The 25,266-nt window shown below is 37.1% G+C and overlaps 2 protein-coding genes across 3 annotated transcripts; one reads left to right on the top strand and one right to left on the bottom strand.

Moving 5' to 3' along the window:
* Nucleotides 1–2,804: 2,804 nt before the first annotated feature.
* Nucleotides 2,805–14,991, bottom strand: LOC107093349 (KN motif and ankyrin repeat domain-containing protein 1-like). Of its 2 annotated transcripts, none has more exons than XM_015388350.1 (11): nt 14,855–14,991; nt 11,665–14,121; nt 9,698–9,829; nt 7,762–7,870; nt 7,269–7,424; nt 7,087–7,174; nt 6,760–6,979; nt 5,410–5,552; nt 4,868–5,068; nt 4,571–4,660; nt 2,805–4,480 (listed from the first exon to the last, which is right to left on the bottom strand). In XM_015388350.1, the coding sequence occupies exons 1-11, from the start codon at nt 14,889–14,891 to the stop codon at nt 4,415–4,417; spliced, it is 3,699 nt and encodes a 1,232-aa protein (XP_015243836.1). In that variant the 5' UTR covers nt 14,892–14,991; the 3' UTR covers nt 2,805–4,414. The 2 variants fall into 2 exon arrangements, with proteins under 2 accessions (XP_015243836.1, XP_015243839.1); XM_015388353.1 differs by lacking the exon at nt 14,855–14,991 and adding an exon at nt 14,326–14,440 and having other exon boundaries at nt 2,806–4,480.
* Nucleotides 14,992–19,450: 4,459 nt separating this feature from the next.
* LOC107093359 (fructose-1,6-bisphosphatase 1-like) lies at nt 19,451–22,809 on the top strand. Its single transcript, XM_015388365.1, has 8 exons — nt 19,451–19,666; nt 20,042–20,204; nt 20,288–20,380; nt 21,590–21,730; nt 21,842–21,979; nt 22,066–22,185; nt 22,298–22,487; nt 22,596–22,809. The coding sequence occupies exons 1-7, from the start codon at nt 19,497–19,499 to the stop codon at nt 22,484–22,486; spliced, it is 1,014 nt and encodes a 337-aa protein (XP_015243851.1). The 5' UTR covers nt 19,451–19,496; the 3' UTR covers nt 22,487; nt 22,596–22,809.
* Nucleotides 22,810–25,266: the final 2,457 nt, after the last annotated feature.

Consider the following 25,266-nt stretch of genomic DNA (forward strand, 5'->3'; position numbering starts at 1 on the left):
GTTTTCTTTAGTTTTTCACCAGCTTTGCAGGAGTATAAACTTGCAAAATAGCAGGGTGTTCAAATACTTATTTTCCTCACTGTATATAGATCCAGTTCACACATCTGCACAAATCTTCATGGATCCCATGTCTACCTCCAAGTATACAAAGATATCAATTTGCATAACTAGGATGAAACTATGGTCCTTTTTTTTCACCTCCATGTCACCTTATCATGACTTCCAATATTTATTTTTTTTAAATAAGCAGAGCAGCTTTCTTTAAACAGTATGTGAAGCTGCTTCAACTAAAAATGAAAGTCTCTTCTCAGACGGGCTGACCTCGGCGAACGAGGGATATCATTTCAGATTAATGCTCAAGTACTACTTGCTCAAAACTGCTGTTGCCATGGTAACTGCAAATTTTGTTATTGGACCTTGTGTATCATTGTATTTTACTGCTGTTGCCGGGAAATGAGTCAGGCGGCAGCTCCCACCATCTCTCAGGGAAAAGGGAAAAGGGAGGGCAGACACTGACATGCTGGCATGATTTCACATTCTCACTTTTTAAGGATGTTTTTACACCCAAGCAGCACCTTTAAAATCACTGGACAGAAGTGACTGGTCATATATGCTTTATTAAGATCATTCCCAGAGGTCACATGCTTAGAGAGTATAACGTTCACAGCATATAACCACTGCTGCATCTAATGGGGGAAACTCATTAAAATACAAAGAACTCAGGAGTACAGCTTGTTCATAAAAAAAAAAAATCATGAATGATGTATGAGTCGCTGAAATGTAAAATTCACTTTTAACCTAGCGCCATGCAACCAGACATAGTGACTAGAATATTTTAATCGGATTTGCAGTTCCAGGTCACAAAGGCATCGATTAAATCAGTAAATCAGAGCTGCTCTCTGAGGAGGCTTTAAAATTTAAAACACAGTGTTATATCAACCTTTCAAAACTGTCTGTTAAAACTCTTAAGTAGGACGGTCAGGAAAGAAAGGCTTAGCAAGAGATTGGGAGGTGGGAGCAAAGTGAACATTGTTTTTGGGATGATAGCTGTTGAAAATGTTGGGAACTTAAAATTTGGATCTTTTGCTGAAGGGTCTCACAGTCTGTGTTTAATATGAACAGTTGGTATTTACCATGCTTTGTCCAAGCATTCATTGCCTTTTTACTCGCAAGCATATTATTTATATTATTTGCAACTATTTGCTATGACAAAATTAAATGTATTTTATCAGGATTGTTTAGTACCAGGAGTGCTGGTGCCTATCGCTGTTAAAAAAAAAAAAATAAATTATGTCCTCTTTAGTTATTAACTCACCTGTTCCCTGTTCCAGCCCTCAAACCTCTTAGGTCCATATCATGTTTGGTTTCTTATTAAACTCTACACAACTTGCTTGCTGCACAATGTACTTACTGCCTTAACCAGTGGCGGCACCAGGGATTTATGAGAGCGGAGAAAGGAAGATCTTGGGTTTTTATAGGCGGTCTAACACACCCCTCGCAGGCCCCAGCTGGGATAAAGCTTGATGGAAGATTTTTGGTACCAACACAGAGCACAAATGAAGTACATTTGTTGCAATAAAAAGTGTGGGATACATTTATATCCTCCTTCACCCCTTTTTTATACTGCAATAACATTCAGTGCAGCTTATTTACTTTGCAATTCTCCGAATTAGTAAATACAGTTGGTGATTTGAAGTCAGTATTTGTCTAAGGTAGTGATTACCAACCGAGGGTAGGTTTACCCCTAGTGGTCTGCGAGTGCAATGCAAGGGATAAATGAAAATATATTTCTTAGGTAATAAAAAAAAATAGGGCTAGGATCTGTTATGCTTTGTGAGGACCCAATTGAAAAATTAAACAAGGTTTTATCAACCAAAATGTAACTTTTTCTTATATGTCTGAGTTCACCAAAATGATGCAGAGGAACAGACTGGATGTGGAGAACAGCCTGGTATCAGCTGCTTTTCACACTGAGCTCAGTCTGACTATAATTTTTGTTGTGATTTGTTGCCGAATTTATCAAATTTAAATGTGATTATAAGGAAGTTACTCAGAGGACGTTCAGTTTTAATAAATACAGGTTGATAATATGATTTTATTTTGTTTTTGTTTTGATTCCTTGCTAACTCCCAGGTAAGATATTTATATGTATATTTTTTTTTTTATTTAAGATGGAAAGAATTAAATGCCTAAGAAGGAAATGCTCAGGTTAAAAGATTTGGTAAAATATAATCAGTTATTGAACGTTCCACTTTTGGACGATCTTCAAAACTTTTTAGAGGGTACTCATGGTAAGACAAAATTCACAAAGGGGCACATAAGTCAAAAAAGGTTGGGAAACACTGGTCTAAGGAGAACCAAAGTGAACAAAGAGCACCATGAAGACCAAAAAAAACAGGAAGCCCATAGATAATATTACAGGGCTAAAAACAGGTAAAGGTTAATCTAAACCAAGGTTTAACAGTAAAGCACAGCTGTAAAATGTACCAGAACAAGGCAACCTACCTCAATGAACACTTTGCATACGAAAATCATTAATCATAGAATATTTGAAGAAGCCTTTGGTAACTCTAGGGGATCTGCGGGGATCCATCGCTCAGCTGGAAGCATTTGACAACAAAGGAACCATCAGGAGGGCTTTCCAAAAATCTAGCATTTATTGAAAAAAGCTGCATAAAGACAGCCATTGTAAAAATACTTGTAAGAAACACCAGTTATAGATTGATGCAGGGGAAAGCAAGTTTATTTATATTGCACATTTCAGTAGCAAGATCATTCAAAGAGCTGTACATAAAAAAAGGAACATTTAGGGAAAAAACACAAAGAATATTGTAGTGGCATAAAGGTAATTTATTAGATAATAAAATAAATAAAATCATATTATCATAAAAACATAAGTAATAAAAAGACTAAAGAAAGTTTGACTACAAACGTAAACTTATCTTTAGATAGCACACTCAAAGACTGCTCTAAAAAGAGGCTTTTTTTCATTTTGAATTAAAGCAAATTGTGGTTTCAGCACTTAAACAGTTTTCTGAGAGTTTATCCCAGATTAGTGGAGCATGAGAACTAGTAGCTACTACTCTATGCTTGGTTCGGGTTCGGGCTATGCAGAGTGAATTTCAGCCAGAAGACCTGAGAGGTCTCTGCGGTTGGTACACTTTTAGTAATTTATAGCTTAAGATAAGTATTTCAAAGTATTTTCTCTGAGATAAGGGGAGCGATTGGAAGGATTTTAGAACACGGCTCGAGTGTTCCACTTTCACAGTTTTAGTGAGGATGCAGGCAGCTGCGTTTTGAATCAGCTGCAGCTGTTTGATCCACTTATTAGGCAGACCTTTGAAGGCTCCATTGCGATTACTATTTCTACCAAATATTAATGCATGAATTTGGCTTTCAGCCTACATAGAGGATATGGAAAATGTGTACGAAATAATTCTGATTAAATACAATGAAGACTACTAAAAATGCTTCTGGATTGAAAACTAACAATATGTATCCCTCAGGGAATGTATGTGGCGGCATCGTGGTGTTGGGATCAGTTTCTTAAACAAGGGGATTGAAGCTGCTCAGAGTCAATAAGAAAACTAAAACCTTTATATACAGCCAGAGTTACAGTGGAATAGTTTTGGTAAAGTCAGTTGTTAGAATGGTCTTTTTAAAGCCTAAATTACACTGAGAAGTTTTGGCAAGATTTAAAAATTTAATTAGACTGAGCTTTAAATATAGTGGGAAACTTTATTTTCTCTTCTTCCCTGGTCTATCAAACAAGGTTCCAAAAAATAAATTTGCAAGGAAGTGTCCTACAAAAATAAAGCAAACACATGATGAGTAACTTGAGAGCCTTTAGTAAGCTGCAGAAATAAATAATAGGTAATTAGAATTAGCAAAAGATAGTTACGATAATCCCTTCTAATGTGGTTTTCAAGCAAAAACGTGCTTGAAAGAAAATACAGAGCAAAGTAAACAATTGTTTTCAAATAATTTTTCATAAAATAATAAAAAAAAAAAAAATAGATGCTGAACAAAAATAAAAGCTTTTAATCATTCGAATCTGGTATAATGTATAAAATAACATACAACACTATAAGAAAATATGCTAAATTTAGTTTAGGGTAGCAAACAAACACATTTAACCTGCAAAGATTACATATAAATACTTTGTCATATATCATCCATTGAAAAGGCTCATATATTAAAGTTATTATTTACAAAATTACAAATATGAAGCAATATAGATTAAGTCTGTATCTACTGTCATGAAACTACTTCTCAACTCCTCTGCCATGCTGGTGTGAAATGTAGCTGTGTACACACAACTGCAGAAAAAAGAAAGTCAATAGATGAAAGGTCAGACTGAGAACCTTCATTCGCTGTTTGCTGGGGCTTTAAATGAGATCTATGAAGAGTCTATTTAGGTTTCAAAGAGGCGACTACCTCCTGAGGAAGAGGGAAATCTGCCACTGAGTCGAGCTGCTCCCTGTAAACACAATCAAACACAAGCAAAGATATATCAGGAAGAACATAGGCACATATTTATATGTGTACAGGTGGTAAAATCGAAGCTTACCCCTGTGGAGAAGTTGGCATGGGCATAAAGAAGGACAGCGATGTCGTTGTGACCAGCCTCTAACGCAATGGACAGGGCTGAGCTGTTGTCCTGTTTGCACATTAAACAGCTTCAGTTACAATGGTTTAAACAACAGATATTTAAAAAGTGCCAACACTTTGGCCAGTAGACATATTGCATGGGCACTTTGTCACGTTTAATACTTTCTAACAGGATTTTTGACACAAGGCGGGGGGACCTCTTTCTCTCAGCTTGGAGCCAACATGCTGAGAGGAGCTGTTAGAGGAAATGACTCACGCTGTCAGTGAGGGTGGCATCACAGTCGGGCTGTGCCAGCAGCAGTTTGACAATATCGGCATGGCCATGCTCACTGGCACACATCAGCGCTGTGGAGCCCTCATCGTCCTGGATATTGACTTCTGCCCCCTGTGCCAGGAGAGCCTGGACCATATCCATCCTGCCATGGCTCACAGCTAGCATCAGAGCAGTCTGACCAGCCTGCAGGGAGAGGGGTCAAACTCAGAAAAAGCTTTTTGCATCACAGTTATATTTAGGGGTTTATGGAAGGAAGTTTGAACTTCTGTTTTTATTTATAAATACTAGCTTAGTGGAAATAAAGAGATTGTTAAGAGTTGCATCAATTTAAATTAATGAGGTGATGCAAAATTCACTAGACATGTTTAAGCAGCAAAAAGATTGAAAAAGAAATGACCTGTTTTTTTTATTTTCTATTTCTAAATGTTGTGTTTGTTAATAGAAATGATCAGAAACTTATTTGACATGCTATATTTTAACTGACTCCTTCCAAAGAGGTGAATGTGGTAGAAGCCGGAGCTGACCTGGATGGCCTTGGCGTTGACATCTCCTTTAGAGAAGAGCTGCTCCACCACCCTCATATCCTTGGGATTTTCCACTGCTGCGAGCGCAGCCAGCATAATGGGAGTGTAACCTGCCATGTTCTGCTGATTAATGTTGCACACCTCTGTGGCAAGGATATTTAAAAGATAAAAAAACAGGAAAACACCAAAAAAAAAATGCAACAATTAGATGACTGCATCATGTCTCAAACCTACATAAAAGTAAGCAATCTATATTTTAGAACCGCTAATTAAATTATAACTGTTTGCAACTTGAACCAATAGAACCTTGCTTTTACTGCATGCTCTCACAAAAGCAAAACTTTACTTACACAACAACAAAGATCTAAATAATGCAGCCTTCTGAGATAGATGAGCTGATTATATGAAGTATTATAGGACAATAATGGACAGTTGGTATTTCACTACTATTCATGTTAAGAAGCCCAGTTAATATGCATGCTCAGGAACATCAATAACAGTTTAATGTGACATTGAGAACTATTAGTTCATAATATATTTATCTCCCAAACTCTCTTGCCTCAAATCACTTTTGCTCCACTAGCTTTTCAGACTTGTAGCAGTGATTTTATGAGTTTGTCTGCTGCTTCCACTTGTATCAAAGAAACCCTGAATTACCTGGCCTTTAATTGTATGACCTTTGACCTCTTCAGTCAATCAGTAAAAAACTCAATCATGCATAATGTGTGACACAGTAAATCCCTCTACCGAAGAGTTAAGAAATCTGTGGTTGTGCAATCGGACATAGCATTTTGTGCCTGCAGTGTGAATTCTAATCAATAAATTGAAAGATTTTATAATATTTTATAAATATTGGTCAGACAGCTCTAGTTTATTCATTATGAAGTTCATGGCTAACACAAATTTATGCACAAATGTGAAGCGGACGAAGCATGGAATTCTGAAGTAGGACATAAATTAACCACATTTCAACTCAATTAAACCTGCAAGTCTTGTGGGATATGTCTCCTTCAAATACTTACAGACTCAATTTTCTGTGTAGTCATCTTTGCAGAAAAGCTTGAAGCTCAGTCAGAGTAATTGAAGAAAATCATTATTTATGTTTTATCACATATTGTCATTCAGATTAAGGTCTCGACCTTGAGGCATTAAAACAAACTAAAATGTTTTTATCTAAATAATAATGCAGCTATTACAGCTACATATTTTTCCTTGTCTTGTTTATAGGTGAAGCAACACCACAGTCTAAAATATTTGTGGCATTAACAGCTTTGTGTTCAGCACTACATTGTGCTTAATTCTGCTGAGCTATCCTAAAACCATAGAATACATTTTAAAGCCATTATGTACCTGCATCAAGCAGTTTCTTGACAACACCAAAGTTGGAGTGGGAAACACTGTAGTGTAGGGCTGTATTTCCATTACCATCAGCCATGTTGACAATGTGTTGCAACACTGAGGGGGAAATCATCTGGAAAGCAGATAAGTACTCCCCTACTGTGTCAGGAGCAGCTAACTTGTGGCTGGACACAGAGAACCACTCTTGCTGAAGTGTGCATAGACAATCATGCTGCAAAAAGAGGATAAAAGACTTGATGGATGTAGAAAGGTGCAGTTAAAGATACATTTGAGAAAATTGAAGACATTCAGATGGCTAACAGCTGCCAATAAACATACCAGTTCCCTGCTGGACAGAGCCGGGTCCTCTCTCAGGTGCATCTTCAAAGCTTGGCACGCAGAAAACATCCTTTCACTTAAATTGAATCTAAAAATTAGACAATGTGTTTTGAACAGACCTTAGAAGAAATCTTCAGACATATAAAAACAAAATCATACAGGCTTTTGTATTTCTACATTACCTGTGCTGTCTAGATAATTTCAAACTCCCTTTGGATCCTTTGTTGGGGCCGTCTTTTTCTTTTTTTGCCTGCCATTCATCTTGGGGAAAAATCTTAAAAGTTTCACGTTCCCTTCCTTCTCTTTCTTCATGCTTGTAATTGGATGTTGGTTCCAATCTATCAATTAAGATATCTATCACGATACACGTATACAGAAATTTTTTTTTGCCCTCTGTCATCAAGGAGCTGAACAATTTGTAAATGTCAGTTGGTCTGTTCTGCTTCCTTTCCCTTGAAAGTCTTTGCAATGAGCTCTTTCATTATTGTATTTTAATACATTTTATTACATTGTTGTGTTTAAGCAAGCCAAAGGCAAATTTCTGCCACCATTGTGTATGGTAGACAATAAAGTTTTTCTATTCTATTCTATTCTATTCTATTCTATTCTATTCTATTCTATTCTATTCTATTCTATAATCCAACTGTAAAACCATGCTGTTTATTCAAGACTTACCCTGCAGTCACCTTCATGAATTTCATGCTTTTCCGGTTGCTACCATGGCACTGGTCAGAACCCTGTTTCTTGATTATAGACCATGGCTTACAGGGGTTAGCTGACCTGTCTGGGAGTAAGAAAACAGGCCTCGTCTCTTAGGATTTCACTGCATAAATAAAGGTCAAATGCCCACAATCAAAAGGAGTTTATCATATTTGAAACCTTATTTCTAAACTCCCCCATTGGAGTCTAGCAAAAAGAAAGAAAAAAGAAAAAAAAGAAACAGCCATAAGCTTTATAAGTTTTATGGAAGATCTGATGAAAAAAGCAACTAGAGTGAAAGATCAACATTAAAGCATTTCAGTTTGGTGTCTCTTGGAGCAGAATATCTAGAAAATGTTATTTGTTAAATATGACTCAGCTCCCTAAAGGTAAAGAGGAGGATGTTCTTTTTCCAGACGGATCATTAAAATAAGTGGTTCTTCTAATTGTCATTCATTCTGGTGATATGTTTCTGCACATGGACACTTTCAGGTGTCTATGTGGGGTGAGCGACGGTTTCAGACAATAATTGAAGCTGGCATTTCTCACCGTGGTTCTTTGAAAATAGCAGAGGATCTTAAGAGAAAAATGTCTATGAAGTGTATGAGAAGAAAAGACAGGCCTCAGAAAAGAGAAACAAGACCAGATTGTTTTTTGGAGATTCTTTCATGCGATGGCGTAGACTGCAGTGAAATCTATTTCACGTCACTGCTAGGAAAATCAGGAGAAATGAGCTTATGCACGCTCTTGCACAAGTTGAATAGGCGTTCCCTCTCGGAAGCAGGTACAGGGTTGTGCACGTGCATTTTTTTTTTAATGAAGAGGGTGGTTCTTGTGAAAAATTCAGGAAAATCCTCCACGATATCTTTAAGCTGCATACACTGACTGACGCCACCTATCCACTGAGCCACCAAATTGTGACTGAACACCTCAATTTATTTAGCAGGTGGGAAAAGATCGTGCTCCAAAGCACATCTTACATATTTACTCTTTCAAGACGGGTGGTTTAAAACAGAGAAACAAACAAACAAAAAAAAAAAACATGGAACTCAGGTCAGGGGTTCATAGTCAAATATTGCATTAATACTGTATTATTTCATCATCAGCATTATGTTTTGTTAAAACCTCTAAATTTATGGAAATCTGTGTTATGCATAAGTATGAAACAGACATATAAAGAATTAAGGAAATTTGATGCATGGGTTTCACTATTTTTAGACAAATAAAATTCCGAAAAGTATTGCATGCAAAGTAAGTAAAAGCAAATAGATTTTTTAGGAGTTTTTTCTTTCAGAGTTTGTGACAACTTTGAACGTCTATCAACTAAAATTTCCTATTCCTTTGTGCATGATATCTTCTGATTTGAAGTGTTAATTTAGTCCTGCTAGAGATCCACATTTTGCAGGTGGTGTTAAGGTCTAAAAAAACATGTTTAAGAACCATAAAGAAAAACTAAACTCTTTAGACCACAACCTTACAGGCATCACAGCAATTATCATTGTTTAATTTAGAGTTGTTAAAACCCCATAATAACAAATCCACTGCACACAAATGTAAACTATTTTAATGTCATATCATTGATTGGAAATTCTCCATTTGAGGAAGCTCATTTGAAATGAGAGAGCACTCTCAGACACCAGTTCCTCCTACAAACCCTTTTAATTTTAGATCCAAAGCCACAAACTGCTATGTGGGACAATATGACTTCCAAAACCAAATATCATTCCAAGCATTGCAAGTGCATCCCACATGCCAAACCAAATGCAACCACATCCGCTGATTTAAACCAGTTTTTTTCTGCACCAAGGAAAAACTTTAAGCTTGACCCTTTCACAGTAAACACCAACATAATTTATAAAGAAGTTAAACCTAGGTCAAACAGTGCAGGATACTCACACAAAACTCCTCTTACCTTGTAGTTTTGAGGTTGCTTGTTGCTCTAAGATCTTTATCATTTTCTTTACCTCTGATTCATGAGTATCTTGTTGGAAGATTTCTGGATGTTCTTTAGAGACACCAAGAGGCTGAGATGGGGAATGCAAGTCTGTGTGTGCAGCAGAGAATATAAGAGGGACATTTTGGATTAGAATCAACATGAAATGACTGATAAAAATGTATTTGATATGACAGAACATTTAGAGTGGTTCGTAGAAGTATACAAATCTCTGTTAAAAATCCAGGTTTTAAAAATTTATTCTAGCCTAAGAAATTAAGTCAGAAGGGTATAAGATTTGAAACCTTTTTCCAATAAAAATGTTTATTTAATTCACATTATTTAAGTAAATGCTAACTAAATACGTTATATAGGGGGTGGGTTGTAAAATGTGAATGAAGGCAATATCCTGGCTATGCATCTTTATAATACTCTTCTTGAACTTGTACTTCAAAGTCAAATTCAGTGATAGGGATAAAACATAGAAGCTGGACCATGTAGTCAACGGAAACAATTTTAAAAAGAAAATGCAAAAAATGCAAGTAAACATGTTATAAAATACCAATGAGATGGATTACAGTAAATCTATTCCACCTAGATAAAGATAAGCTGACCTGGTATGATTTTACTTACATTGAAGTTTGCTGAAGTTACTAAAGATCATAATATAGTTCTACAATCAAACGAGGAATACAAAAGAGTTCCCCAGTGTTTGAGTATACATTATCTACACAATAGTGCTGTGAAGACAGTTCCTAATAGTTAGAAAAACAAAGACTTATATGGGAGGCCTTTGAGTTTTAAAGCTATTAGCTCACTTCTCTAGGAAGGCCCATGTTCTCCTAGACTAAGTCCACCCTGGACACAATGCTTAATTCAGTTATTTTATGTTGATTATGTCTGACTCTAGTGCAAGCTGTTTGCAGCGTCAAATGGACCTGCATGCACAAAAGAACAGTGACCATACAGTGCCATCTACTTTGGTAGAGGAAGCATGAAAGAAAAAACTGTTGTAGTTTATGCTGTCAAGAGGGAGCCATTTTGTTTGCAGATGTTTTGGGGTAGATGCAAAAATAAAAAGAGAGTGAAACTTGCAGTGTAACTTGCAGAGCTTTGACTGCAAACTCAGCATAGCTTCTATTGTCTGGAAAAATTTTACAAATCTGCATTTGTAGCAACAATGGCGAAGAGGGGTAGTAGTGCGGGGTTAAGGAATACTTTTCCTAAGTTCCATAAGTTCAGTTCTCTTTTTCCCACATTGCCACCTGTACTTGTTTGGCAGAGACTGAAGGTGATCTTGCTCTACAATCTTGTGTGTTCTCAATATGTCTAGATAAGAACTGCACTAGGAAGATAGCTGCATTGTCTTTCAAAGAAAACACATCAGCCAATAAAATCTTCCATAAAAACTGGTGAGTGGATTTGCTGTGGAACCAAACTGGAGCTTTAGAGCCACAATTCTGAAAGATGTTTATCAAAGAAATGGCACCATGCAATGCCATAAAGAGCACTGTTGTTAAACATGATGGTAACAAACATAATCAAGTTAGATTACCAGAGGACAATTAAAGCTTTTAAATGGCTTGAGTCCAGAACTACTCCTTGGGTCACCTGAAGATAGTTGGAGGACAGTTGTAAATATAAATGGATATGTTTTGATAATGTTTACAACCTTGAGTTGGAAACAAAAGGCTGAGAGTTGGCTGATAGACTCCAAGCAAAGAAGACTGAATGGTGAAATAAAACAAAGGTTCTACATCTCAAAAAGTGTGAACACTTAGAAGGGTTGTACCAGTAGAAGTATAAAGGAAGCTGTTAAAACTTAGATTCCCTTGAATGGGCACCAGCCTAATTATAGCAAAAAACAGATAAACAAACTTGTAAAACGTCAGAGAGGCAAAAGTTGACACACTATAAACAACAGATTTGAAGATATCTTGTCTTACCTGTTGTTTGAGATGTTAAATGATGTATAGCTGCTCTTCCTTCTGTCATGCTTTTAACATTGCTGATTGGTTTGGACATAGTGTAGTGGTCACTGCAATCCCCTGTGAAAAGGTCTCCATGTTCCTTTAAAAGTCTGTGCATCTTCTTTATGTAATGGTTAAAGTCATGGTCCCACTGAAACTGTGAGGAATGCTGGAACTTTGTTTTAGGTATGCATGATGGAACAGAAAAATCCCGTATTCGACCTTCACCTACTCCTATAGTCCTTGTTTTGATGGGATCAGGAAGATGAGATGGTCCTGAAGCCATGTTGCGTGTTTTCAGTCCCACAAGGAAATTCTCATTAATATTTGTTAATCCAACACCACAGTCTCGGGTTGCCTTGTTAATCCTTTCTGGTGGTCGTTTTGAATAAAACTCTGAAATTGTGGTATTAACGCCAACGGTACGAGTTTCTGTTGTGCAAATGATCCCTCCAACCCCACCGCCAACAGATACACATCTAGTGAATGTGTGAGTGGTATTGGTGTGCTTGTCTTGCTTGCTGAGTAGTGTGTTGGTGCCAGAGTCATTGCTAAAGGTCTGCCTGGTGTTGGTGAAACGAGAAACTGAACTGCACAACGTGTTGGTATGCTGTGAAGCCATTTGAGGTGATGCCGTTATTCCCAGGTCAACTCCTCTTAGTGAATCTGTGTTAATACCTCTGGAAGTATTTTTCTTTGCCTTGAGAATTGGAAAGGCATCAGCATATTTCCCATATTTTACCTTTTCATTCTCAAATGCTAGATTCTCAATTGGAGACTCTGTGTTACTTTCAGCATCAGATAGTTCCACCTCCGTCCCAACTCCGACTGTCCTTGTGAAAACTTGAATCCCAACAGCTTTTTCACTGGTCTCCTTTTTCTCCCTGAGCTCCCAGTGGTTCATGGGCACATCTAGGCCTGTACAAACATCCTTCATATCAGGCCTGCAACATACCCCCACAGCTTTAACTTCTGTTGCATCCCATGTGCTGGCATCTTGAAGCTCTACATGATTTCCAACTCCCTGATTTTTAGTACATGGTCTTGTTGTTGTGCCTACACTAACAGAGTGGGGCTTAGCGAAGCAAGCCTTGTCAACTCGGTTCCTGGCTCCTGCTGCTTGAAGTTCTAGTCTCAGACGGGTTAGTTCTATCTGAAGAGCAGACTCTTTCAACTCAGTTTCTAATTGGGAAATCTTCTCCTTCAAGGCAGAATTGAGTAGTTGAAGAGCATCAAGTTCTGCTTCATCTTTTTTGTGAATTCCAAGACTGACTTCAGTTACTTCTGTTGCAACAGATCTGCTCTCTACCTGCTCTCTGTGCACAGATTTATTTTCTTTTGAGGTTTTAAAGAAAATGTTTTTCATATTGATATCAGTTTGAATGTCAGTAGACTTTTCTTGTAACACTCTACTACTACTACAGCCTTGTTCCTGCCATGAAAGCAGACTGCTACCTTTGACAGTTCTTTCTAATGCTTGCATCTCTTCAGTGAGGTGCCTGAATTCTCTCAGGTCAGTCTGATAACTTTCTTTGGAGTCTTTGAGTTCTGCTTCATTGTGCTGTTTATTTTCAAAGTCAAACCCTTCTTCCCCGTATGATGTTTTCCAAGTCACGTCACTTAGCTGAGAAACCAACTGCCTCTTTTCTTCCTGAAGGACTGAGATTTTGACTTGAAGGACAGGAATGATTTTCACCTGCTCTTCCAACTCCTTTAGCTTTTTTAGAGCTACCACCATCTGGTCACGGACATGCTGAAGGTGCATAGACCCAAGACTTGCAACGGGAGTACTTCTTCCAGAACTTTGTGGACTCAACTTCAGGCACCCTGTGCTGCCTCTACTTCCAAGGGATGGGACAAGGTGGGCATTCAATTCATCAGCAGGCTTGTTTCCATTGTTGTTCTGGTTATATGCACCCAGGCCAGTGAAGGGTGACTTGGAACCAGCGGGGCTTACTCCTCCAAAGCTGGCTAGTCGACGACGAGGAAGTGGTTGAGGTGGAGACTGAATTTTGTGTTCATGGGTCTCCATGACTGACTGCTCTCTCACCGTGGCTGGTCGTTGTGGAGCAGCGTTTCTCTCAGCCGGTTGAGGTTTTGATTCTGTTTTCCTTTGAGAGTTGCCTGGACCTTCACTCTTTGAACGTCTGTCATCCATGAAGGAACTATGTGATGGAGGTAGGGGAGGTCTACCTTTAGTTGTAGATGACATGCCCAACAATCTTGCATCATCGCTGCCTGGTAACAACACAGGCTCAGAATGGCCACTTGAAACACAAATCTGCGTTTTTTCCACATCACTGAGAGCCACTCTGGGCCTCCTCTTTAGGCTTAGTCGCTTAATGGTTATGCCGTTTTGGATACCACCCAAGTCCAATTGATGATTGGATTCAGTCTCTTGATATTTGGGAACACACTCCTCAGTGATTTGACCTGTTGAGTCAAGAATAGAATCTTACTTTTCATTGATATTATTTTCAAAACAATAAATCAACCAATCAATCGATCACAGAAGAAAACACAAGAAAAACAGGTAAATTAAAATGTATCCATTCAAAATTCAGCCTTAAAATTCAGAGTGAAGCTACATATAACTAGTAATAAATGTATAAATATATAAGAATTTTTTTTACTTACCTTAATCTAAAATGATCCACCATGCACTTTTCTATGGAAGTCAAAAGGCTTCTTCTACCTTATACTACTTTTGACCATTATATCTGTTAGCCTATCCCACCAGAGGAGGAGGAACAGAGGAGGACTTTCCACTCACACAAGAGCTGTTTTGAGCAGCCATTCCTTTCCAAAATGGTACGTCTCTCTGCATAGACTAAATCCACTCTATAATTACAGTAAAACTCTCCCTCTAAATGCCCAACCATTCTCTTTCTTGGCAGTTTTTTTTACCGCAGACATTCCCCAATCATTTTAGACAGCAAGTAAACAAAAAGTAGAGCAACTGGGTAAAACTATTCACTTGCAATTCCCTGCATTCATATTTAATGTGCATATTCTGGTGCAAACCATATAATGTCAAGTTACACTTAGTTTGGAATTACAATCTAATATATAACAACAGAACTAATCTAAGACACAGAACGCTTACAAATCATTCAGCATAATGACAAACTAACACTGCAGCATTTGATATAAAATCCATAGTTACCTGACACATTTCTTAGGATGTAACTGTACTGAGCCATCCTGTCCGTTTATATCCAAAATCAAACTCTGCCTGTACTGTACAAGAAAGAAACAATATGAATTCTTTCCTAATATCACAGTTATTAGTCCTCCCTCTTACTGCCTTGCTGCTATGTTCACTTTCTCTCTCCAAAGACGGGTTCGATAACAGCTCACTGTACAATGCTTGGATAGAGGAAATGCTATACCTGTCCAGGCCACATGATAGCCAATTCTGCAAAACTGCTTTGAGGAGTAGCCTAAGACTCCTGGCATAACCTCTATACCATGCCATATCAAATTCTCATCCATAAGCAGCTTCTGTTTTCACCCCTTAACAACTTAAGAAGACTTTGTCTTTAAATTTCATTTCCATTAGTTAGAATTAATAAGAGCTCAAAATATGCTGTAACCTTACTAGAAATAAAAGAGTATGAAGATTGTGTTAAACTCCTGCTAAAAAAGGAATTGGAAAACAAGAAAACAGTGTTATTTATGATAGATTATGTCTTAATGAAAACAATGATTTGAAATTGAAAACTTTTGCAAGAAAATATCAGCGAGTAAAACGAGGATAATCTAAATGGCAAAAGAACACAGCATTAACATATACACTTCTTCCTGGCAGCTAGGTTTCTATTCCCTTCAGTTCTCCTTTTTCTTGCATGCAAGTCCGAGTCTCTGTCTGCCATCTGGTTTTTAAATCTGCCTTGTCAGCTCTCTATTCACAGTCTGGATTCACTCTTTTTCTATCTGGAAATGCCCTATTTTAAAATAATATCAACAGGCTACAGTATATTGCATTATCTAAATACTCGGTTTACTCTGTTAGTTAATAAGATCTTTAAATAAATGTGATCTTGTTTTTAGTGCATGTTCTGCCTCCAGCCAGTGATGTCTGACAAAAATAAAGTTTAAAAGAATAATAAATTTGCTGCCTTGGTATGATAATGTGCTGCCAACCCCTGTAGATTACTCTTCCTTTCTGTGTTGCTGTGTTGGATGGTATTACAATGGGGCAACTTCTGTGTGCTGTGGCTTTAGCTTCAGCTTTTTTTTTTTTTTTTGTCATTACACTGTCACAAGTACAGAGCAATGAAATGCACTCTCTGCATTTAATCCATCCCCTTGGGGAGCAGTGGGCTGCCAATGTGCAGCACCTGGGGAGCAGTGTGTGGTTAAGGGTCTTTGCTCAGGGATCCAGATTGGCAGTCTGTGGGATTTGGGCTCGAACTCAGAACCTCTGGATTCCAAGCGCAATGCCCTGACCACAAGGCTGCTACTCCCCTACTTTAGCTTTTTGTCTAGGGAAGAAAACTCAGAATGATGGGCTAACAGATGCAAACCCCAAAAAAGATAAAACAGGCTTAACAGAATGTATAAAGTTTGATGCTCTTGTTTTGAAATTTGTTTTCACTGTTTTTCTTTTTCCATAACTTGCCTTGTTTTCATTGTTTCATGTTTTTATTGCTTTTGTAATCATACCCTTTAGTAGAAACCCAAGTCAGCTTATTCAGCAGCATACTTTCCTCTGCTGATAATATTTTGGTTTTGAAGTAAATCAGAGGAACAATAAAGTAATTTGTAAAAAAAAAAAAAAAAAAAAGGTTGGTATAGCTGTTGTTTAAACACCATGAAAATCCTGTTTTTGATCCAGTTGGGGTTAACCTGTATTACATATCAGCCAGAATTTGAACTTTCTCAGAAAGTAACACTTTCATTGGAATAAATGTTTTTTGAATGACTGAAAGAGTATATTGGAAAACTTTTGAGGTTTTAAATATAAAAAACATTTTGAAACCCTAATTTAGCATAATACTGGTAATTAGCATGTATTTAGACTTTAAAAAGATGGGGCACAGTAGCATGAGACCAGATTACAAGAACGATAGGTAATGGAGTAAATCATGTGTATCATGTTGCCATGGCGATATAGTGAACACTCAGCAAGAAATGTTTCCTTTATGTTTATAAAATTTATGCAACAATGAAGTTGCTAAAGCATGTTGGTGTTCTTGTACTAATATGTTGTAACAACAAGCTAAACAGACATTGGTTGACTACCACTATCAGGGTACACCAGGTTTTATGAAGGCTACAGTTTAAAAGCATCTATGTAGACATTAGCAGATGTATCTGTGTTATTTGCGTTTATCAAACAAATTAACGCAACAGAGTTTTCAAGTTGGTGATTAGTTGGGTTAGAATACCTTTGGTAGAATTAGTTGCCTGTTTTTCCATTTTAAATGTCCTGGTACAAAATTTTGGGAGATAATTAAAGATTAGGGTGATGGCAAGAAGGCCTTCCAAGACTTGGACTAGTAATCAAATCACCAGTGAATACAGGCAAAGAGATTGTCAGCAATTGTAAGAAGGCTCTAATAATGGCAAAGCTTTTTCCATTTACTTTAAAAAGGGAAAAATATTTTTCAAAAGTATCCGTTTCATGAATATGTAATGTATTATCAATATAGACATATATTTTAGATTCACAGTGTCATTTTAACTCTTAATACCTCTTAAACATTTACCCCATTATTATACATTATTAACTTTTTCCCTTTTAAATAAATTATAGGATAAGAATTATATATATTGTGACCACATTCATTACCAGTGATGTTGCTGGATGGTTATTGAACATGGATGTGTAAATCTGATGTTTTGTGGCTACTTTGAACTGATAACTTTATTGATATTTTGTTTGGCTTTTGAATTTGCAGTGTTATTTTATTACAAATATCCCACTTTTAAACCATAGAGGGACAACCGTTTGAGTTCTCAAAGGAGTTTTGAGGTTTTAAAACTTTTAATGTGATGAGTCACTGGCCTGCACAGCAGCAAGGCCATAAAACATGGCAGCTTGTGTTTCATTGGGTTGATGTAGACCAATAAATGAAAGTTTTTAATTGAATACTTGGAAAAGTCAAACAGCACTCAAATGTGCTAAAGCTACCCCTACATTGGCACAGTTTCTCCCCCCTAATGCGTTTGCCTACCAAACCTAACATTATCAAAGTTTGCTAACAAAGGTAGAAGTCCTTCACTGCAAGACAGCTGACGCTGGCTGGGAGGTAATGAGCAGTGGTCGCAGTAAAATATTAATCAGTTCTGTTCTCATCTATGATTACAAAGCATGGATCATCTTTGTGGCTTCCTTGTGTCAAGACACAGTCGTAATTGCATATCACAATAGAGTAAGACGCTACCAACCTGGAAAATAAGATTAAATCATATATCTCCACGTTTTCATAGTCTGGCTACTTTATCATATATAATAAATTGGAAATGGGTTCCGATTAAGATCTTTGAGCTGATTAAAAAAGCATTTTGATAAAAGTAACCTCTAGGGCCCAATTTTCATTAAGCTTACAACATTAAAAATGTGTATTTATTTAAATGATCTATTATTCTATGCTTACATGTTATTTTCCCATGATCTGTAAGCAGATTATCACCAAACTTGAAAGGTATAAAAGCCATTCTGTATGCAGTTAACAAATGTATGGGACTTGTGCTTTTCTATATAAATTATTCTTTTTCTAAAAGGTGGGCAAAAAACAATCCCTTCCAAATATCCAGAAACATTCATTCTTCCATAAAGGGCAGAAAATAAACAGCGACATCTTGTGGAAGTTCTTTGGAAATACAAGCATGGAAATTTTTCCATTGCAGTAATGTTTTTCCGTTTGTTTTCTATTTATATCTTTTTGATTTGTTGAAACACCTTTTGTGATTGTTAAGCCTTTCACAAAGTCATATGTTGATGCTTGTTTGCTTTTTTGAAATCCCTTAAATAAATTTTGTCCTAATCCTAATAATAAGTCATTCATTACCTCATGTGTTTCAAGGGACATTGTGTAAAGGTCAAAGTTCAGTTAGAGGTTTTTGCTGTGAGACAGATCCCCAAGCTTTTAATGTTTAAGAGTCAAGCATTAATGACATCATATCCAATTAAGTCTTGTGTCCTTGCCCTATTTTATATTTGCCTTACAAATAGATGGTGCAGTAAGATGAGAATGATGCATTAAAATACACCAGCATTACTAAGAGATAGCAGAGACAGCATTTGAATTGCATGTAGTGTACAAGAGCAGTGAATGTTAAGGTTTGGACTTTACACTATTTGGGATAATGACTTGAAAAGTAACTTAACGCAATTTGGAGAAAAAACAAGAATGTCCGAATATTTGTTTCAGTTCCTATCCAAAAAATACCTTCACAATTTCTTGTATGAATTGCTAACATCTCTGTTGAATTAGCAAAGCATCTTAAAGGGAAAGTCAGAAAAGTGAAGAACTTAATATGTATTTGAAACTATGAGAGTTTAGCTTGAGAAAAATAAATGCTGAAGCTTTTAAAAAAATAACTAGACTGAGGTTATTTCCCCTTTAACACTTAAAATGTTCACTATCTTTGAACTTTACTCTCTCAAAGGCCCAGTCACAGAGTTGATGAAATCAACTCCCTACCTGTTAGACATGCCACTTGTGATTGGCTGGAAGAGCTGCACGCCCCCCCTCATCATCTCCTATCTGTTCTAGAGTCCACTTTTAATGTTGGATACTCTCTTACCTCAGCCAGTTTCAGCATTTGGTCGCAGTCCCAGCCAGGCAGCCAGCAGAATGTCGGATAAAGGAGCTTTCGATACCAATGTGGTGACCCTCACCAGGTTTGTTCTTGAAGAAGGGAGGAAGGCCCAAGGCACAGGAGAACTGACAACCCTGCTTAACTCCATCTGCACCGCCGTCAAAGCAATATCTTCTGCAGTCAGAAAGGCTGGGATTGCTAACCTGTGAGTAGAATTCAATATTCAATACTTTTGCAAATTGTGCATGCATTTCTCAAAAACTCCTACATGTTTGTGATTTTAAATTGCAGCTATCGGTCCGATTGCTCAATTTTAGTCAGCAGAAATGCATCTCTAAACCAAGAAAAGAAAATTAGAGACATAATATGAAAAGCATGTAAATCAGTTTACAGTTTGAACTTGGGCCTGGCCAAAGGTTATTGCTAAATATGCTCTTCACAACCCCAGAGTGCAGAGGATGAGAATGTAGGACATTTTTTAAACTGTATTTTCAGACTCACATTACATTAAAATGTGTTGAGGTATTGACTTAAAGGTTTAGCTTTTCCTCTTAAATGTTTCTCTTTTCTCCCTGTGAAGATATGGGATCGCTGGAAGCACTAATGTGACTGGAGACCAGGTGAAGAAGCTGGACATCCTGTCCAATGACCTGGTGATCAACATGATCAAGTCCTCTTTCACCTCCTGCGTCCTGGTCTCAGAGGAAGATGAGAAAGCCATTATAGTGGAGCCAGATAAGAGAGTATGCCTGCAGTTATGTTTTTATAGATGGTTGTAAAAGCATTCTCTATACAGTTCAAAGAATAACAGTTTTTATCTATTAAGGGGAAATACATTGTCTGCTTCGATCCACTGGATGGTTCTTCCAACATTGACTGTCTTGTCTCCATTGGGACAATTTTTGCCATCTACAGAAAGGTCAGTCTCTCATGTCCATTTCAAGCACATAATTGATCAGATCTAATTACTGTTGACCGAAAGATGCAGCTATGGACATTTAAAAAGACATTTAAAACATGCAAATCTAAGCCTACAGAAACTTTTACTCCTCAATAGGCTGTTTTATTGGTGTTGTGGCTCCCCCTACTGTTAAAGCAGAGTAAATACAGAGAAGTTCAGTTAATGCTTTTAAAATTATTTTCCTTGACAGCAAAAAACAAAACAAAACAAACAAACAAAAAAAAAAAAACAACTAAAATACCCTCAATATGCTCTTCATCCTGGAACTTTTTCACATTTTATCTACAAACCCAAACATTATTTAGGTTTATCAGTGTTTTACCTAATAGTCCAACACTAGGGGGGTGGAGGGATAATTCATTTCAATTCAATTCAAAATTTTTTTTATTAATTATAGACTGTTTATTGAATTCATTAAGTTATATTTTGTAAAACTGAAAAAACAAAAACAAAAAAAAAACTGGGGAATACATTTAGATTCTGGCACTTTTACTGGAAAACTACTTAATAAAATCCATAGGAACATGCAGATGATGTCCAAGATACATAAGAGGGGGAATACAAATACATGTAATAATTGTCAGATTTGAATATATAGAAAACTAAAACCATGTGTAAATGAATGAATGATTGGTTAAGTTAAAACCTATTATTGGAAAGGATGATCTGTCTTACATTGTTCTCTCATTCAATAATTCAGAAAGAAATGACAATTTATGCTGATTTTCAGCTTTTTCCAGCCACCTGTGCATTCAGTAACAGGTATTCACCTTATGATGGTCATTTTATTATCCCAGGGGAAGCTGTTTTTTTTCCCAGCTTGCTTGTCTGTATGTGTTCTTTTTGAAGTTGTTAATACATGTTGGAATGCACAGACTGTAAATAAGTACATCGCTTTTTGTTTGGATTTTTATGAGTTTGGGCTCAATATCACTCGCTGGAATTAGGGGTAACTGAAGCATGACTAAAGGCAATATTTACAACAGGAATTGACCTTAACATTGTCTAATTGTAAGCTTGAGTGTCTCCACATACACTGAGCTTCTGAAAGGTGTTTAAAAAATGAAGCAAAACCTTGAGTTGTGTTTTTAAGCTACAGAGTCTTATCATGTTGGTTTCTCCAACACCTCCATATAATTTCCTAACAACTCTCTTTATTGTCCACAGACAACAGAAGGGGAGCCTTGTGAGCAGGATGCTTTACAGTCTGGCAGAAACATCGTAGCGGCTGGTTACGCCCTGTACGGCAGTGCCACCATGATGGTCATCTCCACCGGTCAGGGAGTGAATGGCTTTATGCTCGACCCTGTAAGACTTAAGATTTTACTGAGATTGCTGCTGATTCTCTTCTCCCAGTATGGATAAAATGTTATTATACCAATGTGAAGTTTTATTTTGTGTTTGTATATGGTTCTTTAGGCAATTGGTGAGTTCATTCTGGTGGATCGAGATTTGAAGATCAAGAAGAAGGGTAAAATTTACAGTTTGAACGAAGGATATGCACAGCATTTCTATCCAGATGTGACAGAATACCTTCATAAGAAGAAACATCCAGAGGTAAGAACAGCAGTACTTTAATTCTGCACTAATATTTCATATTTATATGCAAAGTTAATTTTGGACTCTATAAATCTTATATTCAGGATGGTTCTGCACCATATGGCAGCAGATATATCGGTTCAATGGTGGCAGACGTTCATCGGACGCTGGTGTATGGAGGGATCTTCTTATATCCCGCTAATGTCAAGAGTCCGAAGGGCAAGGTGAGAGTGAAGTGCTTGTGAAAGAAAATTAAATTGCTCTTCCTCAGATAATTGGAGTTAAACTGATGAAGGATCCCAGCAAAACCATTAATCTTGTTTCTTTTTTTTTTAGTTGAGGCTGCTGTATGAATGCAACCCAATGGCTTTCATCATGGAGCAGGCAGGAGGCAAGGCCACTACTGGGTCACAGAACATTTTGGACATCCAGCCCACCAATATCCATCAGAGAGTCCCTGTAATTTTGGGATCCCCTGACGATGTTCAAGAGTACATTTCCATCTACAAGAAGCATAACAAATGAGGCAGGTCTTTGCTTTACAAGTACCCATATTACCATGGAGCAGACATCAACAAAATCCAGTAAATATTGGTTCTACTTCTTTTCACTTTCCCTCTCTTGTCTTTTCCAGGTTAAATCTGAAATTTGGAAACATACAAAACTGTCAAAACAGCCGTGATCCAAAGTTTATTCATCAGGACATCTGTTTTATCTTAAAAACTCTGTGCTGCACTGATAAAGTCATCAGAACCTCCAATCTAGTTATGTACTCTCCTTAAACTGCTGTTGCCTTGTGCTGTTCTCAGATAAATACCCAGTATTTTTTAAATAAAATATGAATGAAATGGTGCTCACATTTCTCTGAGTTATATTGTGTTGTTTGTTTTTATTGGTTCTAGGGTAAGTAATGACAAATTATTGATCCATGTATTTTACTAGAGAGATAAAGTACATGGAAGCTTAAATACAGTTCAGAAAACTGGTCATGAAGCAGGTAAGGTGGGAAAATGAAGCTACATTGCATCATAATTCTTCTCGGAATTCAGTTTTACCATCCATCGATTTTCTGTCACGCTTATCCCAAATGGATGCCTGGTGCCTATTTCCAGCTGTCTACGGGCAAGAGGCGGGGTACACCATGCACAGGTTGCCAGTCCATCCCAGGGCAACACAAAGACACACACGACAAACAACCATTCACATGCACACTCAAACCTAAATGGAATTTAGAGAGTACCTGGAGAGAACTCACGTCTGCTCAGAGAGAACATGCAAACTCCATGCAGAAAGACCTTAGGCCAGGAATCAAACCTGGAACCTTCTTGCTGCAAGGCAGCAGTGCTACCCACCGCACCACTGAGCAGCCCCTTAGTTTTACTCTGCATTACATTTTAATAACTGTATCATAAGCATTTAAAATGGAAGTCTTATCTATGCTTGCACTGATGTATTTCATAAATGTTAAATCCATGCATTTTAATGTTTTATGTGTAGTAAAACCTGGAGAGACTCTCACAGAGAAAAGTTGCAATTATAAAATATTAAATTTATTTATACAAGTAACACAATCATATTCTTCAAAAAAGTGCTATCAAATTAAAAAAGCTGATTGCGAGGTATCATTGACTCTATGCAATCCCTCGCACTGAGCATGCATGTAGCGACAATGGAGAGGAAAACTCCAATTTAACAAGAAAAAACATCCAGCAGGAGGTGGGTGAAAATTCGCTTGCATGCGGGAGAGAGAAGCTAGGCCACAAACTAAATGAAGGAGATCTTGAAAGAAGATTGGCTTCGGAGAAGGTGCAGCCCCAAGTTGATTGGCTGGAACTCAACGAGGGACATCACAGGTCCCAATTTCCAAAGGTTGTTTATTTTTTTACAGGGAAAAGATGAACAAATAATTTCTGTTTCAAAAGAAAAACAATCATCCTACTAAGATTAGTTCAATTCATTTTTATTTATATAGCATCATTTCACAAAATATGTAATCCCAAGGCACTTTACAGAATTAATTCAGACAGATTTGATAAAAAGTTCCTCATCTTATCCCTTCTAGTTTAATTAAATCACTGGCTTCGCCCAGAAGAGCATGTAGCAACAGCAGACAGTCATTTGCGTTGTGTCAGCACCCCCCAATTCTGAGCATGCATACAGGGACAGAGAAGAGAACAACTCCTGTGCAAAAGGAAAAAAATTCCAGATTTGATTTGATTGGCAATATGATGCTTTCATTTTTTTTCAGAGCATATGGATCTATTTCTTCATTTTTGCTAATGGATCTACAATGGGAGAACTCTCTATCATTGTTTTAACAAGAATGTTTCCATGGTTTCCAAGGTTTTGTAAAAAAAAAAAAAAAAAAAAGAACTAAAAACTAGCAATGTTCTCTGATCCAGTGCCAATTATTCTATGAATTGTTGATACAAATAAAAAGAAACCCCTTAAATAAATTAATAATAAGTTAAATACTTTTCATAGGTGTTGACAGTGGGGTGACCAGTCCCACATTTTTCACTTCTGTCCACAAGCTAAAGCAATGTACCACATTTAACCGTGTCAAGTGCTGGAAAAAATAGTCTAATATATTTACAGGCACCCAGGTGATGACCAAGATGTGCTTTAAACTGAACAGGTAAAGGATTTTGTTACAAAATATGGAGGAAACTATGATTAAAGACGATGAAATACAGTCACAAGTCTTTTTATGGATAATAAAGAGTGTTTCTAAAAGTAACTGTTTCTTTCACAATTCATGATAGAGACAGAGCCTTAACTAACAGAGAGTGATTAGGTCAACATCATTAGAACAGGTTTTACTGAACATCAACTCTGGGACTGACGGTTTTTTTTTTTTTTTCCAAATTAATCACATTTTTCTTACTATAATTAGAAAAAGACTATTACATGTGTGATGGACCGAGCTGTAAGGACAGTCAGGCACAGGTGTATCTCCAAAAGCAGGGTTTTATTTTTTACTTAACCCAAAAAATGTAAAGTTTAACAATACAAAAATGGATCCAGAAAAGAGGTCAAAGGAACTAAAACTAAGACTAACTCAAATAAACTGACCAAACTTATGAGACAAAGGGGAACTGAAATAGTGGCTGATCAGTCAACAAAAGAAACATCTATCTATCTATTTCTATCTATCTCTCCTGCAGTATTAAGTTCTTCGGCATCAGTGCCTCTGATCGCATTCTTTTGTCTCTAAATGTTGTCAACTTAGCCAGTTTCCTGTAGCTGTTGCAAGTCAGTAAAGCTGGCATTTTGAGTCATGATTCTAAAGTTCAGGGGTCTAA

Source organism: Cyprinodon variegatus, unplaced genomic scaffold, assembly GCF_000732505.1.
Source record: "Cyprinodon variegatus isolate N-32 unplaced genomic scaffold, C_variegatus-1.0 Scaffold421, whole genome shotgun sequence".
In the NCBI taxonomy this organism is placed as follows: Eukaryota; Metazoa; Chordata; class Actinopteri; order Cyprinodontiformes; family Cyprinodontidae; genus Cyprinodon; species Cyprinodon variegatus.